At 41.1% G+C, this 20,364-nt stretch overlaps 1 protein-coding gene across 6 annotated transcripts in view; it reads left to right on the top strand.

The window, feature by feature from the left end:
• Positions 1-20,364, top strand: part of KLHL29 (kelch like family member 29) — a 391,351-nt gene that overhangs the window by 241,554 nt on the left and 129,433 nt on the right. For 2 of the 6 annotated variants that reach the window (XM_066995012.1, XM_066995011.1), the window contains exons 4-6: positions 3,158-3,271; positions 11,117-11,258; positions 11,998-12,558. In XM_066995012.1, coding sequence (XP_066851113.1) covers positions 3,158-3,271; positions 11,117-11,258; positions 11,998-12,558 — 817 coding nt within the window. The remainder of the gene's footprint in view (positions 1-3,157; positions 3,272-11,116; positions 11,259-11,997; positions 12,559-20,364) is intronic. The other 4 variants (XM_066995013.1, XM_066995014.1, XM_066995009.1 and 1 more) reach the window with 4 other exon arrangements.

Here is a 20,364-nt window from a genome sequence, read left to right on the forward strand (position 1 = left end):
GGCACTGTCTGCCCTGCACCCATCCTAGCAGAAATAGTAGCTTCTGCGGGACCATGACCTGCAACAGTGGAGGAGGAGAATTAGGTAGATCAGATCATGACTTGGTGTTACAGGTGAGGTATCCCTACCGAAGGTTATTTAATTTTAGCTCGCCCTTCCCTGCCTGGCTTACAGAACCAACCTGCGTTATTTAGGGCTCACGATAACCCTTCTCTTCCGCCCTGTAACCCTGAAGTTTCGTGAGCAAATGGGAGATTATTTTTAGAGGTGGTTTAGTTTGTGTTAGCTTCCTGGGAGCTTAGAGAGTGGGAGTTTGTAAGCTTTTGCTAATGTAAATTTTCTTTAAAAGATACATAACAGAGGATTTTCAAAAGCACAAAGTCTTTGCCCAAACTCCCCACCCTTGCTGGATTTCCTCTCCGTATTGAGTCCAATGGCCAAGGTTGGACACCTGGAAAAATTTCATCATTAAGTAATAAAAACTAAAGGAATGTAAAACCATTTGTTGTTACAGGAAGTTTAGGTAGAACCTAATCTTATCCATTTATCCTCAGGTGATGAAGGACTATTTAGAATCACAAGTTGCTATGAACACGGTGATATTGAAGGATCACCTGATTCACACCCCAAAAACGAGACTGAGGCGCCTGGAAAAAATGGGTGGCAACGTAGTACAGTTTTGGCAAGCCTACTAGTAATGCCAGCCACAGCTATACCATTAGCTGTTTTACTTTAAATCGTGTGGCTGTGGACAGCAAAGTATGTCTAATAGCCATTTGCTAGATTTATAGCCTGGTATGTGATGTGTTTGCCATTAATCTTTTAGAAGGATGATGGTTGAGGCAGCCGAAGCATTCATGCTAGTCTACGAATTGGTTCTGCCGAAGGAAAACAGGAGAACTGGGCAGCTTCCTGCTGGTAGCATGGAGATAGGGAAACAAAAAGAGCACAAATGCTTTGATGTAAACCTACAAACCGGAAAAATTGGAGAAAACGATGGCTGTGTTTCCAAAAAAAAAAAAAACATATTGGCACTCTGATGTAAATCAAATGAAATGACCACCCAACTGCCTGAGCTTGCACTGAACTTCTGGTGTTAGTAAAGCTGAGTCTGAACGTACGCAGGGCTGCATCTTGAGACCTCATATTCTCAGAAAGGACCTGCCAGTCACGTCTGGTCGGAACAGCTTGCTGAATGTTTAGCTTCTTTTAAGAACCAACTGGGAGATTGATGGGTTCGATCTGTTTTTGCACAGACTTGTTTGAGTCTTAAAATGCATTTTCATCTGTCTGCATGGAAAAAAAAAGATTTTAATAAGAACCATTGAGATATGTGATTTTGGATTAAAAAGAAATATAGGATATTATTTTAGTAGTTTCACCGTGAAATACATTTGAGCTTCTCTTGCATAGCCCAAATTTTTAACAAGACCAGAGCAATTACAGGAATAGGCAGATTGTAGATGTTATCTTGTGTGTAGGAAAAGGGATGGATTATTAAAGTGTATATCCTCTTTGAGAGATGCAGCTCTCTAATCCTGTTTTTCACATCTTAATTTTAGTGACTGCATAACTTACGCTCATAAGATGCTTTTAATTGAACATTTGAATAGAATTTGAATAAAGCCTAATATATCTGGGATTCCTCCTCCACTCCCTTAAAATATGATGTGAAATTTATTAGTCTTAATGTACATATCCAAGAGCTAATTGTTTTATCTTGTAAATCAGTTTCTCCTCATCTTTTGTACGGCTTTTACTTTCAGATTTAAAGAATAAATAAATTCTTGATTGGAAAGTCTTTGTTGTATTGCAGCAGAAAGAGGGGGGGCAGCTTTATAAATGTAAAAGGATTTTTAGTTCTTTTTTAATTATTTACAAATGCTGAGTTAAAGGACAGTGGATTTTGAATTATGCATTAAATTAGCATCTTACTGATGGAAGACTCTCAAAGAAAGTTGAGGTTTTTAAATTGCTATGAGCCAAATTCAGCCACATTTAATAGCTCAATTGATGTTGATGAACTTAAGGCAGCGATAAATTTGGATGTATAGGCTTATTTTTCTTTTTGCTGTGAAAGGTAAGCATGCTGTTTCTACAGTACTGACTGTCCTTTTGTTTGAGAGTCGACTGAGTATACTTTGATCCTTTTTTTAGAAAAAGAATTCTCTGTTCTCCCTTAAAGAAGGCTTCCTGAGACCTGGATCAGATTATGGAAACTAAAGTGAGCACACAAAAGTGCTTGTTAGAAAGTGAAATTTATGTGCAAACTAAATGTGCCCTTGATGATAGCCTTATTGATTAAGCGAAGTTAATAAATCAGTAATATCGTGCAGCACTGTTCAACAGTCACAGGCTTATCTTGGTTTTCCTTTTTTATTTTATTTTATTTTTTTTTAATGTGCCTGCTGTGTAGGCAGAGAACATGCACTTTCCTGCCAAGGAGTGCGTACTACAATTGAAACACTGAATTCAGAGGGCTTGAGTGTAAAATGTCGGCATCCGATACAACAAAAGGGAACTTCATAGAAGTAACTTAATGAAGGGATTGGAGCCTAAAGTGACGTAGCCTTTATTTTTTTAAGTATTCCTCTTTTTATTCCTCATGCTTCAGGCCATGATCCAAAAAAGAAACTTAGAGTCCTGTTTAGACAACTAAAAGAAATTCATGGGAAATTTGAGACAAAAACACCACGTGGAGGATGACTCCTGACCCTATCAATGGCCAGCATTTGCATGCAAGATAAATGTTTAGTTTTCAAGCAGTCTGCCATTAGGTCATTCTCAAGTAGCTTTGCTAGCACACAAGGGTTACATCCTTTGTACACCCTTGGGATTCTGGTCTGACAAGCACTTATTCCATTATTACCCATGTTTCCTTTTGCCCTCTGACAAAAAGCACTTATGATGAACTGGATTTTTCCGCCTCTACCCTAGGATCCCTGCAGGACCTCTGAGAGCCCTCTTGCGTTGCGTAGTGCATGTTCTCTGTAGTACGTGCTGCTGAATTGTTCCCGATGTCGCGCATTTTTTCTCCGTCGTGAGATGCTTTTACATTCGTAGTTTCGCACTGGTTTTGGGGTTGATCTGCATGCCAACCGTGTTAGCAGAGGAGGTTCTGCTCAGGCTAAAGTGGGGCTTCTGTGCTCGAACCCAGTGTCGTGCGCTGATGTCCCTGGTGTCCTGGAGCAGCAAGTGTCGCAGCCGGGACCTCGGTTCGATACCTCAGCTCCGTTCCCTGATGTTCTCGCTGAGAAACGAAGGCAGCTGGGTGAGTACCTGAGCTTACGCCGGTGAAATTTGCCAAGACAGAATATCAAGTGCCATTTATGAAGCACTTTTTTTTTTTTTATCATTCCATGGTCTTGAATTTATTCCCAGCTGATGCTGAGCACCTAACTGGAGCATCGGTGGGAGAGCGGTGATCGTCCTGGGCAGTGCAGCCACTAGAAAGAAATAGATAGCACCTATGGTCACTTCACAACCTTCTTCTACCCCATTTTTCCCTCCTTTTCCATAACCTTATGCTTCCCCAGACCTGCATGCAGTGTGGATAGGGAGCCTTTGAAAGGGTGAGTGAGGCATGAGACCCATTCCTGGCATGGAGTTATCTTCCATTGCATTGCTAGAGCTTGGGAATTCGGCCAACCACCTTATTTAGGAGGGTAACCAGGGCACAGATGTGAATGAAGTGGCAAAGACACTTAGCCCAGGAAAGAAGAGGTTGGTGTTGGGGGGGGTGAAGAAGTTGGATGTGCCTATACACCTGCCTTAGCAGCTCACAGACTGGGTGGTGAGAAGCCCTGCTGCTCACAGAGCTGGGATCAGGGCGGTTGTGTTGTGCCGGTGTGAGACGTGGACCTGACTGCACTCAGGAGTTTCTCCAAGCCTTTGTCATTAATCTCAAGGTTGGGGATGTCTTTAAATCCTCTGAAACACGGGAATTGATGCAGACAGCACCCCGCTGCTAAGTGATGTGTCTGGCCTGGCGGCTATACCTCAGTGCTCCAGAGCCCACTCCGGCTGTTCGCTCGTCGCTGGATGGTGGTTAGGATTGCAATATTGAATGATTCTCCCAACTCAAAAGGAAACTAAGACTTCTTTTGTCTTCTCTGCAGGGTAGCAACATTTTTCCTATGAGTTAACTTTATTATTCTCCTTCTCGCTGCTCCCACATTAGCTTCGGAAAGAGAAAAACAACGCTGTGTCATAGCAGAATTGCCTGGTAATGGGAACTGTAAGGTAGATGAGTTCTTCTCTCCACCCATGAGCAAGTTCTTGAATAAGGTTTTACTGCAGGACAGCTCATTCTGTTTCTCTTGCACACTGGCCTGTCCATATCTCTTAGGTTTTTAATAAATTACAGCACATCCCTCTCTTAAAACAACAGTTTTCTTTCTGTAGCCCAGCCCAGTGGCTGGTGCTAGGGGGATGTTGCTGTCATCACTGCATCTTTAAAAGCTGTGCATCCATCCTTGGCAGCTTCTTTGGCCATGGACTAGACTCAGAAGTAAGCCTGGGATCCTGTCCAGTGCAATATGGGAACATACCCTAGTCAAAGAGCTGTCCCGGTGTGGTTCAGGAGATACGTGCATGCCTCATGCACTTAGATAATACCTGTTTCATACAGTATTTAGTAACACGAACTACTAAATTAGACCATAAATGCTTTGGTGCAGAGACCTCTGAGCTTTTTAGAGCACCAGACACGTTCAGGTTTAAAAACCAACCAGAGTCATTGCTTGTTAGAGCAAGGCATAGCTAACAGCTTTAAAAGGAATTCCCTCATTAAATTGAAGTTGCTTTTACCCATGACAGGCCATAAAACCTGAGTCCATGGGAGGGAACATTTGCCTCTATGCATGCATGTGTCTTAGCCTTTTTATTTTCAATGGGGAGAGAAAATAGAGTGGGTTGCATATTGGATACATTATCTTAGTATTAAGCTGCCATTCCCAATCTCTTTTGGATAATTGGAACAGAGAATCGCTACTTCTCATCCATCACTTTAAATGAAGGCCTTAGTAAAATAATTTTGGTCGCTGGGCACCACAAATAAGATCCCTCTATCCAGATTAGTTCTTTTTTGCTCATGAAACTGTTTGAATAGGTCTTAGCACTCTGAGCCGTGGCAGGATATATGTCAGCAGTTTTACAAGCCTTTGGGGAAATCGCTCAGATGTGTTTATAAGGACCTCCCAGGAAGCATTTTGTGTTGTTGAGCCTGGGGAAAATCTAATCAGAATTTTTGTTGTTGCATTTTAGTTGTTCGGGGGCTGTTCTTTAAAATTCAGCTAATATACTCCATAATGCTGGTAGCAGTGCAGCAGGTTTTATGTTTCCATTGGCATAAAGGTCTTGCTAAAAGTTTAGGTCTTATTTCATCAAAGGAGACAGCTTTTGTAAAGATTTGGACTTGAAGCCAGACAGCTGTAGCTATTCCTAATGAACAACTAATATTAACCGTGTAAACTGATGCAGAATGGACTGAATCGCTAATTCCCAATCTTTAGCACCAGCCGATTGCTGTGAACTTGCAAACTTTCTTGTGGATATTCTGTAAAGCCCCATGAATCTGAACGTTTTTAATGTTTTAATTTAATAAGGTTCAGTGGACCAGCTGTACACCAATTACTGTTGCCTATGGGCCATGGTTTATGACTGTTTAAGCTTAAAAAAAAAAGAAAAAATCAGCAACCTGGCAACTTGTCTTTGTTAGTCTCATGTAATTTTGAAGTTGTTCCATCTTGCTCCGTTCTGCCTGCACATCTGTATTGCAGTTAATTGCCTTAAAACTGTGAGACTGGTACTGCCAGGGTGTCATGTTTTTGGTTATTTAAAAAGCTTGATAAAAGGACTTCCAGTTTTGTTTCATAGAATCCAGCTAATCCTAGCTTTGTATTCTTCTTGTATGTCTTTGAGGGATATAACATTGCTGCCTGTGAAAGGTGCCAGTCAGGTTTAAGCCAGAGGTGAGCAGAAAGATGAGTTCTGCATTATAGCAAACAACCCATCAGGAGAGCAGGGCTTTGCACCAAACCCTTCCTCCCTCTGAAGCTTACCATAGAGGTTGTGGGGCCACTGTGTGCTGTAAATATGCCTAGCAGATAGCAGTACATGTGGTGTACTGGGGCTCCCCAGGCTTTGGGAAATGCCGAAGTGGCCATTGTTCACAGGCAGCTCTCTCTTTTGCACTGCTCTGGATTGATTCAACTCTGCCTCTAAGGCTTCTCCAGCTTTAGGTGACAATAATCACACCGTCCTTGCCAAATGTGGTGGAACAAAATCCTGCCGGGGACCCTCCTAATGTCCCTTCATACCAAGCTCAACTTCACAGGGATCATGGTAGTAATTAATCACTGCTGAGCTCTGCTGGATTTAGCCAAGAGACGTATTGTGAAAGACTTATTATCCATCATAAAACTTTTCAATTATTGCCTGACTTGCAGTCATTTACCTTCCATGCCATAATCTCTCAAGCCGTCAATTATTTTTACAATAGAAGGTGTAGGACATAGTTGGAACAGCACATCATAAGTGTTGCTTTATCTGCTGGGTTTGGCTCTAAGCTACTCATCAGCTTTTGTATTTATGTTGACTACAGAAGCCTAAATTGGCTGATTTGTGGAAAATAATAAATACAAAGACGAAATCCTTCTGATGAAGGTTTCAGTGCATTTATAAAATTTGTGCACTGATTCAGTTTTCTGTAAGGTTTGTCATTTTTAACCATGGGGTATTTCGCTCCATGCAAAATAGCATCATGCTGATTTAATTCAAGATGTTCTTTTAGACAGTGAAGGATCTTCTGAATTATTTTGAACTGCTATTGTAATGCTTAGTGGCTGATTAGTAACTTTGAGAGGCTAACCTCAGGTAAATTAATTATGTTCTCGAGTGGATAGGAAAAAAATCTGCTTTCATAAGAGCATATAATTCTTATTTACCTTTGTTCTGCCAATTTGTTGCATCGTGGCTGTCTGTGTCTCCCCTTCATTAGTCATCTTGTACAACGTTAATGCTAGATCTCAAGAATTGTTGTCTGGCATGTCAGCAGAGAGGGTCTTAACTAGGGAGAGCAATACAGTGGTAAAGAAAATTGGCTTTATGTAGGATGAGACGAAGGAATGAGGTCAAAGTGTGAATTAACAATTTTCCAAAATAAAACAAAGAAATTTTGCTTTCTTTGCCACTTGTACTAGAATTGGGAGAAATGAGCATGACTATAAGAAATTCTAATTGCTGTTTTAGCTGAGCATCAAATGGAAAATTGTTAAGAAACTTTAAACATAAGCAAGCCTAATCTCCAAAACTCTCTTCTATAGAAATGTATCATTGTTCACTGCTGCAGTTCAAAGTGGCAGGCATGAGGTGAAATACAAGCTTTCACTGAAAATTTGTATTTGTTCTTAATGGTTATTTCAAACAAAAGAGAAAGAAATCTTCAAATTTGGATTCAGCGTACTGTATTTGCAACAAAAAAGCACAGACTGAACATTTTAGGGCTGCTACAGAGATGCTGATAATTGATTTAGTAATCTTTGTAGTCTGCCTTGAAGTTCAGGCTATGAAATAGTGCTGCCATTGACTAGCCAGGCTTCACCAGACCTTTTAGAAACCTTCTTGTCTTTTCATGTAAATAGACATTTGTCAGTATTTTAAAATGTATGCCCAGTAGATTTTTGTAATGCATTTCTTTTTTTTTTTTTTTCTTGTTTAATTCAAACAAGCAGCTGACATGAAAGCTAAAGATAAAAGTGTAACATAGTACAATTAGTTCCTGTGAAGTCCGCAGATCACTAATGGAACACATCTCTTCCCCCGGCACGACTGGCATAATACAGGCCATTTTTTGGTCATTTGTGTTGTACATTAAAAGCATCAAATAGAGTGCTGTCATGTGCCTGTGCGCATGGACATAAAGTTCTTCTGTTTGATAATGTTGGAAATCATTTCCCTTTCCAAATATGCAAATCGGTAATTGCTGCAATTGGATCAGAGACATGCAACACTTGTAATGTAACCTTTTATGTATTAAGAAAAATAATGCAGAAATTAGATCAGAGACCAGATATGTATATATAAACGGAAGGAATTTAAAGCTGTTTTTCTGTTTCTGCCACCATTATTGTCTAAACTGTGTTTCATTAATGTGTGTTGTGATTTCATACCAACTAATCTCTAGCTCTTTCTGATCAAATAAATACAAGTTCAGGAATACAATTTAAGAACAACGTGCTGGGCCTGTGCATTTAAATCCACTGAGCCTCTAAGAAGCAGGATTTGTGAACGTATTTAGTGCAAATGTTTTCTTGGGAAAAAAATAGCATTTTGTGGGAGCAGAGTAGAAGTATCTATTGGCAGCAAACGTTTTTTCTCTTTATTGGTGCTTAGCGTATGGAATTCAGATACAGATTTGGTGCTGACTCCGCCAGTTTCAAATGTCTCTGGTGCTCTAGTTTTTCGGAAAGCCAGCTTTAAGTTGCAAAATAGGAAACTCGATTTTTGTAGGACTTAGGAGAGCTGTGTCGTATACTCCCTTTCCTACCCATTCTATACAGAACATATGGTTTCTTTTAAAATCATAGCATGTGTGAGGTTCTGTATTATTTAAGGTACAGGAATATTTTTGTCTTGTTATAGATCGACACCGTTTCAAAGCAGTGTGGGGATGTAACAAAGTTTACACGAGATTTTGCACATCTTGACAATGCCACACAATAATGAGAAGTATTGCAAACCTACTTACAAGGCCCATTCATAGAACAAAGAAGTGCAACACATAGATGCCACATGCAGAGTCTGGCATACGTGGGGCATGATCTGAGTTGTGAAGCCTCCTCTCCTTCCCTGGTGATTCATAAAAATGCCCAGTTCTCTATATTGTATTTACTGGTTCAAAGTTTTCTTTGGGATAAATGATAGGGGGTTGGGGGAAAGTGTCTTGGCTGGTTTTTAGGCAGAGAATGCAGGTGGTGTTTTTTTCTTTTTTCTTTCTTCTGCTGAAGAGTGCTTTAGCCACTGTTAAACAGTTTAGTTACAATCCAAAGTGATACTGCTAACATGTACTGGTAAACCACCAACAGCATTATTTCCCCTGTCAAAGACTTTCTACAATGTAAAAGCTAAAGTTATTCAGATTGAGCCTTTTCTCAGGACAATTTATAAACAGAAAGCATTTCAAAATTGAGAATTATTTTCTTCCCTTCCTGCCCTTTCTTTGCCACTGAATACAATACAATGAATCTTAAAGCTCTTGCTTGTCTGCATGTCTTCACTTTTTGTCTTTGCTGACTGTCACTTTTACTTCAGCTGCAAAAGTTCCAGGTTTGAAAAGTTAAGAATGGAATGAAAAAGGTGGGAGCAGAAGGAAATGTGAATCTAAAATCTGGGTATCATTGTCCTTGGTGCCAACAGAGTAGAAAAAAACAATGGAGAGGTTAAAGTAAAGATAGGAAAAAAAAAAAAAAAAAGGCAGAAAAGGATAAATTGCCATGTTTTGAAGAAGAAAAAAAAAAAGGAACATTAATTTGGACACAATGTGAAAATCCTCATTTCAGGATTCCTTAGAAAAAAGACATTCAGAATCACATTTCCCCATGACCATCTGCATCTAACAAAATATATTTTATTAAAATGGAAATGTCAAAAGGAAAATATTTCCTGTGGCTTCTGGCAGCAAAGACAGCAGCACGGCATAAGCCCTATCCTCCATCAAGGTCTGCACCCAGATCTCCTGCTTCCCACAGCCCAGGAAGGATAGATCTCAGATAGAAAAGGAATGCGTGATAGGAGATGTTGGAGGCATTTGGATGAAGGAGGGAGTGTTGGAGCAGAGCAGAAGAGCTAGCAAAGGTGTTGGTGGGGGCAGAAGGGAGGACAGGAGGAAGCCGCTGAGTGGAGGAGAGCCGGCACCTCCGATGGATTTAAAGAGGTGAGGAATGACAGATGGACTTGGGAAAGGTACGCATGTATTTGCAGAGGGCAGAAACGGGTCTGTTAATGAATTTTTTCATGCAGTGATTGAAGTACTAGTAATGGGAAAAAAATGCCAGTGGTGTTGACAGAGATTTCATTGGTGCAACGTGACCCAGGGCATTTATGGAGCCTCTGTACCTCCGTCTCGGAGCTAAATTACTTCCCAGATGTAAGGCAAACAAGCGATCGCTCAGACTGGCCTCCTATTCTTTATGGCTTCAATCCTCAATACTCATTCAGCAATAGGCAGCTGGTTCCGTTTTCTTGGTTTAGGGGTTTTGACACCAGTAAAAACAAAACAAAAAAAAACTTTTAATCTTCTAGCAATGAAATATACTGCCAAGTCAAATAAATGAGACCTGTTAGAGCACCCTCATTTTCTACAAGCCTTTTCTCCGCAAAGGCATGGTTGTTTGGGAAGAACCCCTGAAATTGCTCGGGGGGGGGGGGGGGGTGCTGGCTGCTTTAGCATTTCAATCCACATGATAGTTTCTTTATCTACAAATCTCCTTCAGATCACAGACCCCTTGATGATCAGTCAGCCCCGATCCTTCCCTTACTTTACAGTTATTTTAACATCTCTGAAGAACTGCCAACATACCCACTTTAGCGGCCAATGGCTGTTACGCTGCTTTTTTTATTGGCATTCAATTTTAGGGGTTGACAGACAGTAAATACTGAGACTTCTCTTTACTGTTCTACAGTAATTTGTCCTACAGTTGTAAACAAGTCGCTCTTTTCCTGCCTTCTGGTAAACAAAACTCACCGTTTTTGGAAGAGACTGAGCAAACAGAAGATTGTCCCATTTTAGATAAGCTGTGACTGTCTGAATGGATATTGCCATGCATGTTTATTTATTTATTTATTTTTCAAGGGAAAAGAAACAACTTATTTCTGAAAATACTTGGTTTTGTGTTTTTCTGTTAAATGGTGGCTCTATTAAATTTCCAGAAATATATATTTTTTAAATATTCTATTTTCCATATAGATATGCCATGCAAGCCTAGAGGAAAATGATATTTAAAGATATCCTCTTGGATTGTAACAAACAAACAAGCAAGCTACTAGTTATGAGAAATGGTGATTATTCCAAATTAATCTTAGCACTTTTATTTTGTATTTTCTCTCTCTCTGGTAGGCACCTTGCATTTCCAAGACTGAAAATCAGCCTCAAGGACTTGCAACTAGTGTTAGGTGGGGACAGACACCCATCAATCAGTCTACACCCTGGGACACTGATGAGCCACCCTCTAAACAGATGAGGGAGAATGAAAACCCAGGTATGTTTTTAATCTTATTTGTAATTCGACAAGGGAAAGTCATTCAAAGCAAATTCAATGCACTATCCCCATTTACCTCTGTAAATTAGACTTCATTGTGAGCCCTTTCTGTATTCTTTAGCAGGGTTTTTCTCTCATTGTAAAGACCCCTCAAGTTTCTTCTGTGCTGGGGCTACTATAAATGTATTAAGATGCCTGCAAGTTCATTAAAGTGTTTTTTTTTTTCCTTCCTTCTTTGCCTTCACTAGAGTAAAAGGCACTCTGTAATACTTTAAGACCTCTTTTATGTCCAGAACTACCTGAAATGATTTCCAGCTTCCAGACACATATCATACATTGTGCTACTATGCCAGACACCTAATTACAATCTCTTTGTAGTGGCTGGAGCACCATTATTATACACACAGAGTGTTTGTCAGGGAGCCATGAAAGCACGGTGGGGAAAGAGGTTAATTTTCTTGGAAGCGTGTGCTTAAGCTGCATAAAGCGCAAAACACGTAAAACCGTAAACATGCTGCATGTCACCTGATGAGTATTTTAACAATTGCACTCACATCGCTGTAGCAATTTTATGCACTTATTGGGTTGGAAGAGTTCCAGATCCTGAGCCGCTTTCGATACCGTGAAGGATAAGAGCGTGGCTCGGTGGTGCTGCGGGCGGACGCGGGAGCGTGACGGGCAGGCTTGGGGCGGTTTTGTTCTGGTCCCCCCCCGGTGCCGAGCCCACCACCATTGCCAGCCTTCCATCTTGCCGCAGGTGCAGCGCCCTGGGTCACCACGGTGGCGGCCGGCAGCCAGCCCGCCCTCATCACCCACTCCTACGGGATGACGCAGCCGCCCACCTTCAGCCCGGCCGCCAACGTCCAGGCCCCTGTCATCGGCGTCACGCCTTCCCTCCCTCCGCACGTCACCCCCCAGCTCCCGCTGATGCCGGCTCACTACCAGCTCCAGCCGCAGCCCTCCCAGCCCCTCAGCAACATGGTGGTCAACCTCCAGAGCCAGCCCTTGTACACCAACAGCCAGCCCCTCAGCATGTCCTCCATGAGCGGAGTGGGCCCGGTGGCCCACCCGGGCCCCGGGGCGGTGGGCAATGGCCACCTGGCTTGTCCCATGCTGCCGCCGCCACCACCAGCTCTGCCCTCAGCCGCCCTGCCCAGCAGCGCGCCCACCACCAATGGGCAGGCGGCCGCCCCGCTGCCCCCCAACGCGGCGGGGGGCCCGGACAACACCAACAGGGTGCAGATGCTGCGGACAATCGGCGTGGGGAAGTACGAGTTCACGGACCCCTGGCACCCCAAAGGTAAGGCGGGCCGGCTCGGTCCCGCGGGGCGCGCGGGCACGGACGGCGGCGGGGCCGAGGATGGCAGCCACCCGGGGCCCCCCACCGCTCTCCTCGGGCCCGCCCGCCCGGCTCCAGCATCTGTCTCTGGGCTTTTCTGTAATGCATAGCTTTGATGAATTAATGATGATGAAAAGTAGTGCTTTAGAAGGAGGGGGGACGAACTTCGGGTAGCTTTTATAGGGAAAAAGAGCTTTCAGGGTCCGTCACATAAGCTGGTACTTATCTGATATGGAGACACATTAGGCAGCCATCATCCCATGCCTCCTCTTAAACTGTATGTTTACAGTTTAATGTATGCTTATGTATGTACAGATTATTTTTACAGCAGGCCACTTTCCTTTTGGCCCCAGTTGTGCATTAGTCACAACGCTAAACTTTTTCAGCTGCTGCCTTCTCCCCCACTTCAGAGCCCAAACCAAATGCAAGCAACCCTATTGACTGCAGCTGAACAACCCAAAATGTTCAGTGTTAGGGTAAAACTCTTCATTACCAGCTTCATTGGGCTCAAATGCCACAAAACACTGTGAATTGTCAGGAGCATTCCTGAAAGGTTGACCTTTTCTGATAAGTAGTTTCTAAATGAGCCACGTTGTTGGGTCATGGTGAAGTGTTATTTCCGAGTGTCTTACCCTAGACACTTTAAAAATATCTGCTGTCTGTGCACTTAGTTTCTAATTTCATTTGTGTAGTTTTCCCTGCTCCCTTAAAAATCATGACTGTGCCACTTGTGAAGGTAAAGTAAAATGCAGCTTACAAAAATATAAATGCAGACCTATCAGCAAAATCAATTACATTGATTAAAAAAAAAACACACCAAAGGCTTCATTAAGTCTGTGATATTTTATGTATACATTTGTATTCAGACACAATCCATGTGTAAATTATTTGCTTGCCACAAGCTATTAAGTTCTGTTGTGTGGCTCTGTATTAAAGACAAGGAATCTCTATTAAAAATGATTAGTCCAATAACTCTTCCTGCTCATTACATAAATTGTACTTTGGTATGTGCAAATCTTTAGCAAACGTCTCTTTAAAAGGAGTTAAGACAAAAGCTCAGAGTACTTTTCTAAAGGAAAATATTTGAACTGCTTTTAAATTTTCAACTTTGAGCCCTGAATGTGACTAGAACACCTGCAGGGTGGTGATCTGCTGAATTTTTCTTCTCTTTAAGATCTAGATGGGCTTTAAGTGATATGAGCCCAGGCGTGTAGCCAAAAATTTACCAACGGTTGCTTTTTAAGAGTTTTGTTAATTCTTTCCCTTTAAAAGAAATGAAAATGCTCAAAAGCAATTTGTCAGGTTAGGTTTATAAGTTACAAACCTTTGATTTTGTAGAAGGAGGAAGGGCACAGATTTACACTCTCACCCTGGTAGACTGAGCTGCTGGATGTCTTTTCTCTCCGTGGAAGCTATTCGTCTTCTAAAGGCGTCATCTCCACTTTTCTTAGCCACCTATCCCAATTTTCTGCAGTGGATACTTGGATACATGATCAAATTAACACAATTTAAAGGATTACTTGGTGTCATCGGAGACGTGCAAATATACAATACAAGGAAAAACACATAAGCCTAAACCACTTTCACTGTGGTAATTTGATCACATATCTGAGCCCTAGTGACGCTAACCTAGTGAGACAAATGAGCATGTCAGTGACTGCACACTCGAGGTGAGGAATACTCTTAAATGCCTTGCATACTTTGGGCCAGTAGCATCAGCTGTTACGTCCTCTTCCTCCATCAATTAACCTTCAGCGTATCTCTGGCTAGCAGGTGAAGCAAACTTCAAGTCAGAGTCTAAGGAAGAAGATCGTAAAATATTTAATCAGTCTTTTAATATTTGATTTGCAACGTCTGAATCAGCATTCTTGCTTAAACTCCCGTAAACCCTAGTCCAGTCCGATTGTCCGCGTGCCACTGAGCACTCGGGAAATGGAGCTTCGCTTGACAGCGTGAGAGGCAGCAGTCAGCCCACAAGGTGTTCATTAAGGTGAGGGAGAGAGTTCATGAATATACTGGGCATGCCAGACCTAGCTCTGGTCTGGCGTTTGGAAACCTTTGTACCTAGGAGAGGCTTACAAGGAGAATATTGAAACGAGCCGTATTTCTAATCCATGACAACTGCTGACATACTAACCAGGCTTTACCTCATAAATTGCGAGCTAGACAGCTGTTTTCCCAGGGATTTGCTAGCTTCTCTATTTATGACCACCAGCTCTTGAGTTATTCCTGGTCCTGTAGCAGTTAAAAACAAACGTAAGATAATGAGCGTGCATATACAAATGTCTCATAAGCAGGACTTATTTTATAATGAAAAAGCCATCTCCTCCTCAGTCTTGAAAGCCCGTAATTCTATAGCTGTAATTCCTCTAGTCAGAGCTAGTGTCAGAGAAGATACAAGTTGGATTTTGTTGCTTTTTAAACAACCTTCAAAGGAGAGGGAAAGAATCAGGATAGAGCAGACAACTAGGTGTCTAACCAGACCTTAAAACCTTGCTAGGATAAGATTCTTAATATAAACATTATGAATTTCAATGTGACTCAATTTTCAAATTTTTTTTGGTTGTTTTAATTTTTGCCCTTTGGGATTTCAGCCTGTAAAGCCCAACTGATTTCACAGTCTTACATGACAGACAGCTTTCTCTCTGGGAAGAAATGGAGGCTATAAGAAAGTGCTGAGCTGTTCAAATATACAAGTTCAAACTAGTTCTCTGCTAGTTTCATTTAAATATATTCTCTTTCTTTCTTGGGGAATCTTGGCCACTATTATAATAGGAGCCACTGCTAATGGCCCTAAGATCTATCTCATTATCCTGAGATACTCTGTATTATTATTTGACTTGACAATCCAGTCTTGTACAGGTTTGAATAATTACCCAACTATCCCTTAAGTGAAAGAGCAGTACTTGCTAGTTAATATGATAGAATTTCTTATATTTTTACACTTTATTAGGGACCTGATTTGAAACATCATGCTTTATTTCACATACTTATTTTTCACTTGGCTGTGTATATGTTGGGGCTGTATTATACTGTGTGCATTCAGAGCAAGGCTTCTTACTTGGCTGCCTCTAAATGAAAGTAAACAAATAACGTTGCCAAAAGTTAAAGGCACAGCTAGTATGCTGTCTCATTTGCAATAGGTCAAGAGATCTCGTTTACATGACTGAAAGAGTCAAGTCATTTCTGTGGCTTTGCAAATAATTTATTTTTGTAACAAGGAACATGCTATAAAACAGATACTGTGTCACAGCTAATTCTCACCTAATTCCATTGAAACTACTCACAAGATTTTTTTGCGTGGGTTACAGAATCTTCTTGGTCTGGATGGGTGATATTCTGCAATAGGATTCTTTATTGCTTCTCTGATATGTTAAATATGAACATTAAGTTTAGCTGCATGATCCATTTACTTAGTGAATTTATAAAACAGTCACATTTCGAGAGACATAAATAACGTTTCAAAGTAATTATTGCTTTTAGCAATGTGTGATGTACTGTGGAGCTGCCTTATGAAATGCATGGGATCTTTTACTATGCACAATCAACACCAGTTTTGAGAGGTCTCTGGTTTGGACTGTAATGGCCCTTTTGAAAATACTCCCTTGTGAAGATATTCAGTGAACATCCACTGAAGTTCACGTAGCCAAATTTTTATGTGGTTTCTTAAGAAAATATTGAGCGGCAAAGAATATTCAAACATAATTTCAGTATCTTCAGGCCATATGATGTGCCAGCACAAGCTGCTCTCGCCCAAGGTGCCTGCAGAGGAAAGAGGGAGAGAAACTGTCCCTTCAGTTTCTAACACACGGTGCTAGTACCCCACGTCATGGCGCAGTAATAGAGGGCAATGTCTACATGCCTGCCAGTCCATTTGAGCCAAGATGGAGAAAAGTTAATGTGTGATAAAGGGCTAAAATTGAGTGGTACTCTTGCCGGAATAACTGATTATCTGAGATTTAGTCCCTGACTATTTTATAGGGCAGTATGGTTCTTTATATCCAAGACTTGTAGTAAATCCGAAATTGAACCCCTGGTTGATAGCTCGGCTGTGTGTAGGATACAAATGGCCCAGCTTGAACTCTGAGATCTGTCACATGTCTGAAAACAGACTTCATAAATTCAATCTACCTTGAAGTGTGGATGCAAAACCACAAAATGAGAAAAAATATTTTTATTGCAGTACTTTCTCCTGCAGTGTAAAATTAGCCATGGACATTTTGAGTTTTAATTTATGGATGTTCATGGATAACATTGATGTTTGTTTCCATAGTATTTTTTCTTCTTTATTTTTTTTTTTGGTTTGCAGTCCTTAACTAGTGGGAAACGAAATCAGATGCTAATTAGTGTTCATACTGTAATGACTGTAGAAACATAACAGTATCAGAAATAAAATCTGAATGTTAATCCTTGTAACACTAATTTCTTAACACTTCATTTTCAAGCATCACCAAATACCATGAACTAAACGACAGCAAAGCTACAAACGAATACTGTTGCATCATCACTTATTGATTGCACCTTTCACACTTGACTTTATTGCATTGGAATTCTCATTAGACTTCAGACAATATTTACTTTCCTTAATCATGAATAGTAACAAGGCAGACAACAACATTTTTTCAATAACCATCAACTTTTTTTCCACAAAAGGCTGAATTTTCAAAGGGACTTCAGCTTGACCTGCAATTCTGTGAGCGTACGTAGTTTTGCACATTAATGCAAGAGGAGAGAAGGGAAATTCAAAGTGCAAACTAGCATTTGGAATCCTAATGACATTTACTAAAGGATATGGTGTGATAAAGGCCTTAGAAAGTTTGTTTTCAGTTCTCAGCCTTGCACCAGAATACATGGCCTGTGTAACCTTAGGAAAATCTCCCCTATTTTTGTAGGGGAGATTTTTGTATACAAATATAGAGATAAATTGATTATATAAGGTTATATACATAAATTTGTATATTAAATTTTACCATATGTCTGTGTTCAAGTATACACACATATATATGTGTGTGTGGTTGTTCTCAAAGAAGTCTACAATAGAAAAATGCATTTTATCTCGTATTTCTTGTAGGATATTTAGGTTAGCATGGAGGTCTGCCAGCATGGTACACGCTTCTTACTGCATTTTCCTTAAGAGAGTCTTGATTTTATGGGGCAGCCTGAATAGTACCAAGATACAAACAACTAGTGATCATTTGTAGGCTCACCTTGCTAGTGACACGTAATTGTTCGCGGAATCACAGAGTAACAGAACGGTTGAGGTGGAAGGGACCTCTGGGTCCATCTGGTCCAGCCCCTGCTCCAGCAGGGCCACCCAGAACAGGGTGCCCAGGACCATGTCCAGGTGACTTGTGAAGGTCACCAAGGAGAAGACTCCACAACCTGTCTGGGCTCCACCACCCGCACAGCACAGAAGCGCTTCCTGGTGTTCAGAGGGAATCTCCTGTGTTTGAATTTGTGTCCATTGCCCCTTGTCCTGGCACTGAAGAGCCTGGTTCTGTCCTCTCTACACCCTCCCTTCAGGTATTTATATACATTTTTAAGATCTCCTCGGAGCCTTCTCTTCTCTAAGCTGCAGTCCCAGCTTCCTCGGCCTCTCCTCATAAAAGAGATGTTTCAGGCCCTTCATCATCTTCATGGCCCTTCATTGGACTCCCTCCAGTATGTCCAGGTATTTCACGTCGGGGAACTTAGAACTGGACACGGTACTGGTGGTTTCACCAGTGTTAAGTAGAGGGGATGGATCACTTCCCTCGACCTGCTGGCCTCGAATACTTGGCCTAAGGCAGCCCACGCTACAGTTAGCCTTCCTTGTGACAAGGGCACGTTGCTGGCTCATGTTTTCGCATGCTCACCTGCAGTAATAAAATAAGGAAACTGCTTGAACAGGTCCTCTAATTTAAAACGTTTTTCAGTATTAATTACAGTTTTCTGTCATCAGAAATGGAGTAGCAAAATTGATGAGGCTATCTGAGCCATCAGCTGAGTGAGTCTGAAATACATTCCACCTTTTTGTGTTCCAGACGGAGTATTTTCAGTAATTCCTGCCCTGTCTTTTAATGCCACTATTGGTCAGGTCATGACAGACAATGATTTAGTGCACTGAAGAGTCAAAGAGGATTTGTAATAGTCCTAGAACATTACCTTGCTAAACGTACAGCATAAAGAAGGTCATTGAATTCTCCTTTGATTGACAGTTCTCAGTGTGTGAGTGACTTGAGATTTCCAAGTTTCACCTGGAGCAGGAGCCTCTTACCACTACCAATATTTTATAAGGGTTATTGTGAGAAAAAACGTACAGGGTTGCTAAAATGCATTAAAAACTGAAACTACTCTTAAAACTCACCTGCTCCATGGTGCTCATATTGATAGCTGTTTTTTTTTTCAAATAAACGCTAGATTGGCAACTTTAGTTCATCTGTTCTTGAAAGTACAGAGCGAAAGAATTTTGATTTTATTCTATTAAATGATTTTATGTCATCACTTGCAGGTGCCTTTAGATAATTAGACAATAACAGATTTGAAGATGTCGTGAAACTTTGCGTATGCTTTCTTCCCACTCAAAGTCTAAGATGTGCTTTGCTTAGAACATGACTTCTCAACATGACAGTGGCCACTAAATGCATTCAAAGTAGGTCTGAGAGGAGGCAGGGCCGAGTTCGGTTGAATTACTGTTTTGTCTCCACACAACACTATACTCACAAAGTACAAATTTTCTCAGGCACCAGTTGATACCCGAAATCTAGACTGCCTTTTGGCACAGAATAAGTGAGCGGCAAGTTTTTTGAATGTAAACAGGTAATGAACCAATATAATCTATGGTATAATTAAAGCAATCTCCTTCTCTCTCATTTTCCAGGCTGGCTACCTGTTCATCCATCCATCCAAATCCTGTTCCAAAAACCACTCACAGAGAGCTGGAACTGCATTTGGATGTTCTGAAAGTTGCTCGCTCTACTGCCTTCCAAAACACTTGTGGTGTCCCTGTTCTCCCTTCAGAACCTCTTATGTTTATTTTCTGATTTCTCTGGCCTTGCCTTCCCTTGATCCTTTGTCTTGTTCATCTACTGACACATATTTGGATGCAACCTTTGTCTCTCCTCCTGGGTTCACGTATCCTTTTCCTTTCACATTGTCCTCATGTGCCTGGAGCCACCTCAGAGCCATATTTCCTGAATATTCAGTTTTCTCCACAAGTTTGGCTTTTGAATTTCTAAGATTTCCTCCTCACAGTGGATACTTCCACTTCTTTTGCTGTCATTGAATATAAAACAGAGAGTCAAGTTACAGCTACTGCATAAAGTCAGCAGAGGTTGGGGGCTCTTTTGGTTTCCCTACAAGAAAGTAGAAATGTATTTTTTTTATAATTGGTAGTTTTCAGTGGAGCAGTTGCTGAACTCTGAATGAAGAATCATTTCGCTTGTTGCATTCCACATAAGAATCATTCTATCCCATGTTGGGTTAAAAAAAAAAAGTCTAAGCAGATTTGCAAAATACAAACATTTCCAAATAGCAACTTTTCTTACCCTGCTGTGCCTTGAGATTGCAGATGATAAGTTCTGCTATCCCACGGCGAGGCTGGGTTTGAGCTGCAGTCAATAATAATAACAACATGGGACTTGCATAACACCTTGCATCTTCAAAGTGCTTTACAAACATAAGTCTAAAAAAAAAAAAAAACTGTTTATCTTTACATAACTGATCATACTTCGTAAGACAAAAGACACAAGGACTTCTGCTGAATTAAAAGGAGGAATAACTGTCAGG

The sequence above is a fragment of the Anser cygnoides genome, chromosome 3, assembly GCF_040182565.1.
Source record: "Anser cygnoides isolate HZ-2024a breed goose chromosome 3, Taihu_goose_T2T_genome, whole genome shotgun sequence".
Taxonomy (NCBI): Eukaryota; Metazoa; Chordata; class Aves; order Anseriformes; family Anatidae; genus Anser; species Anser cygnoides.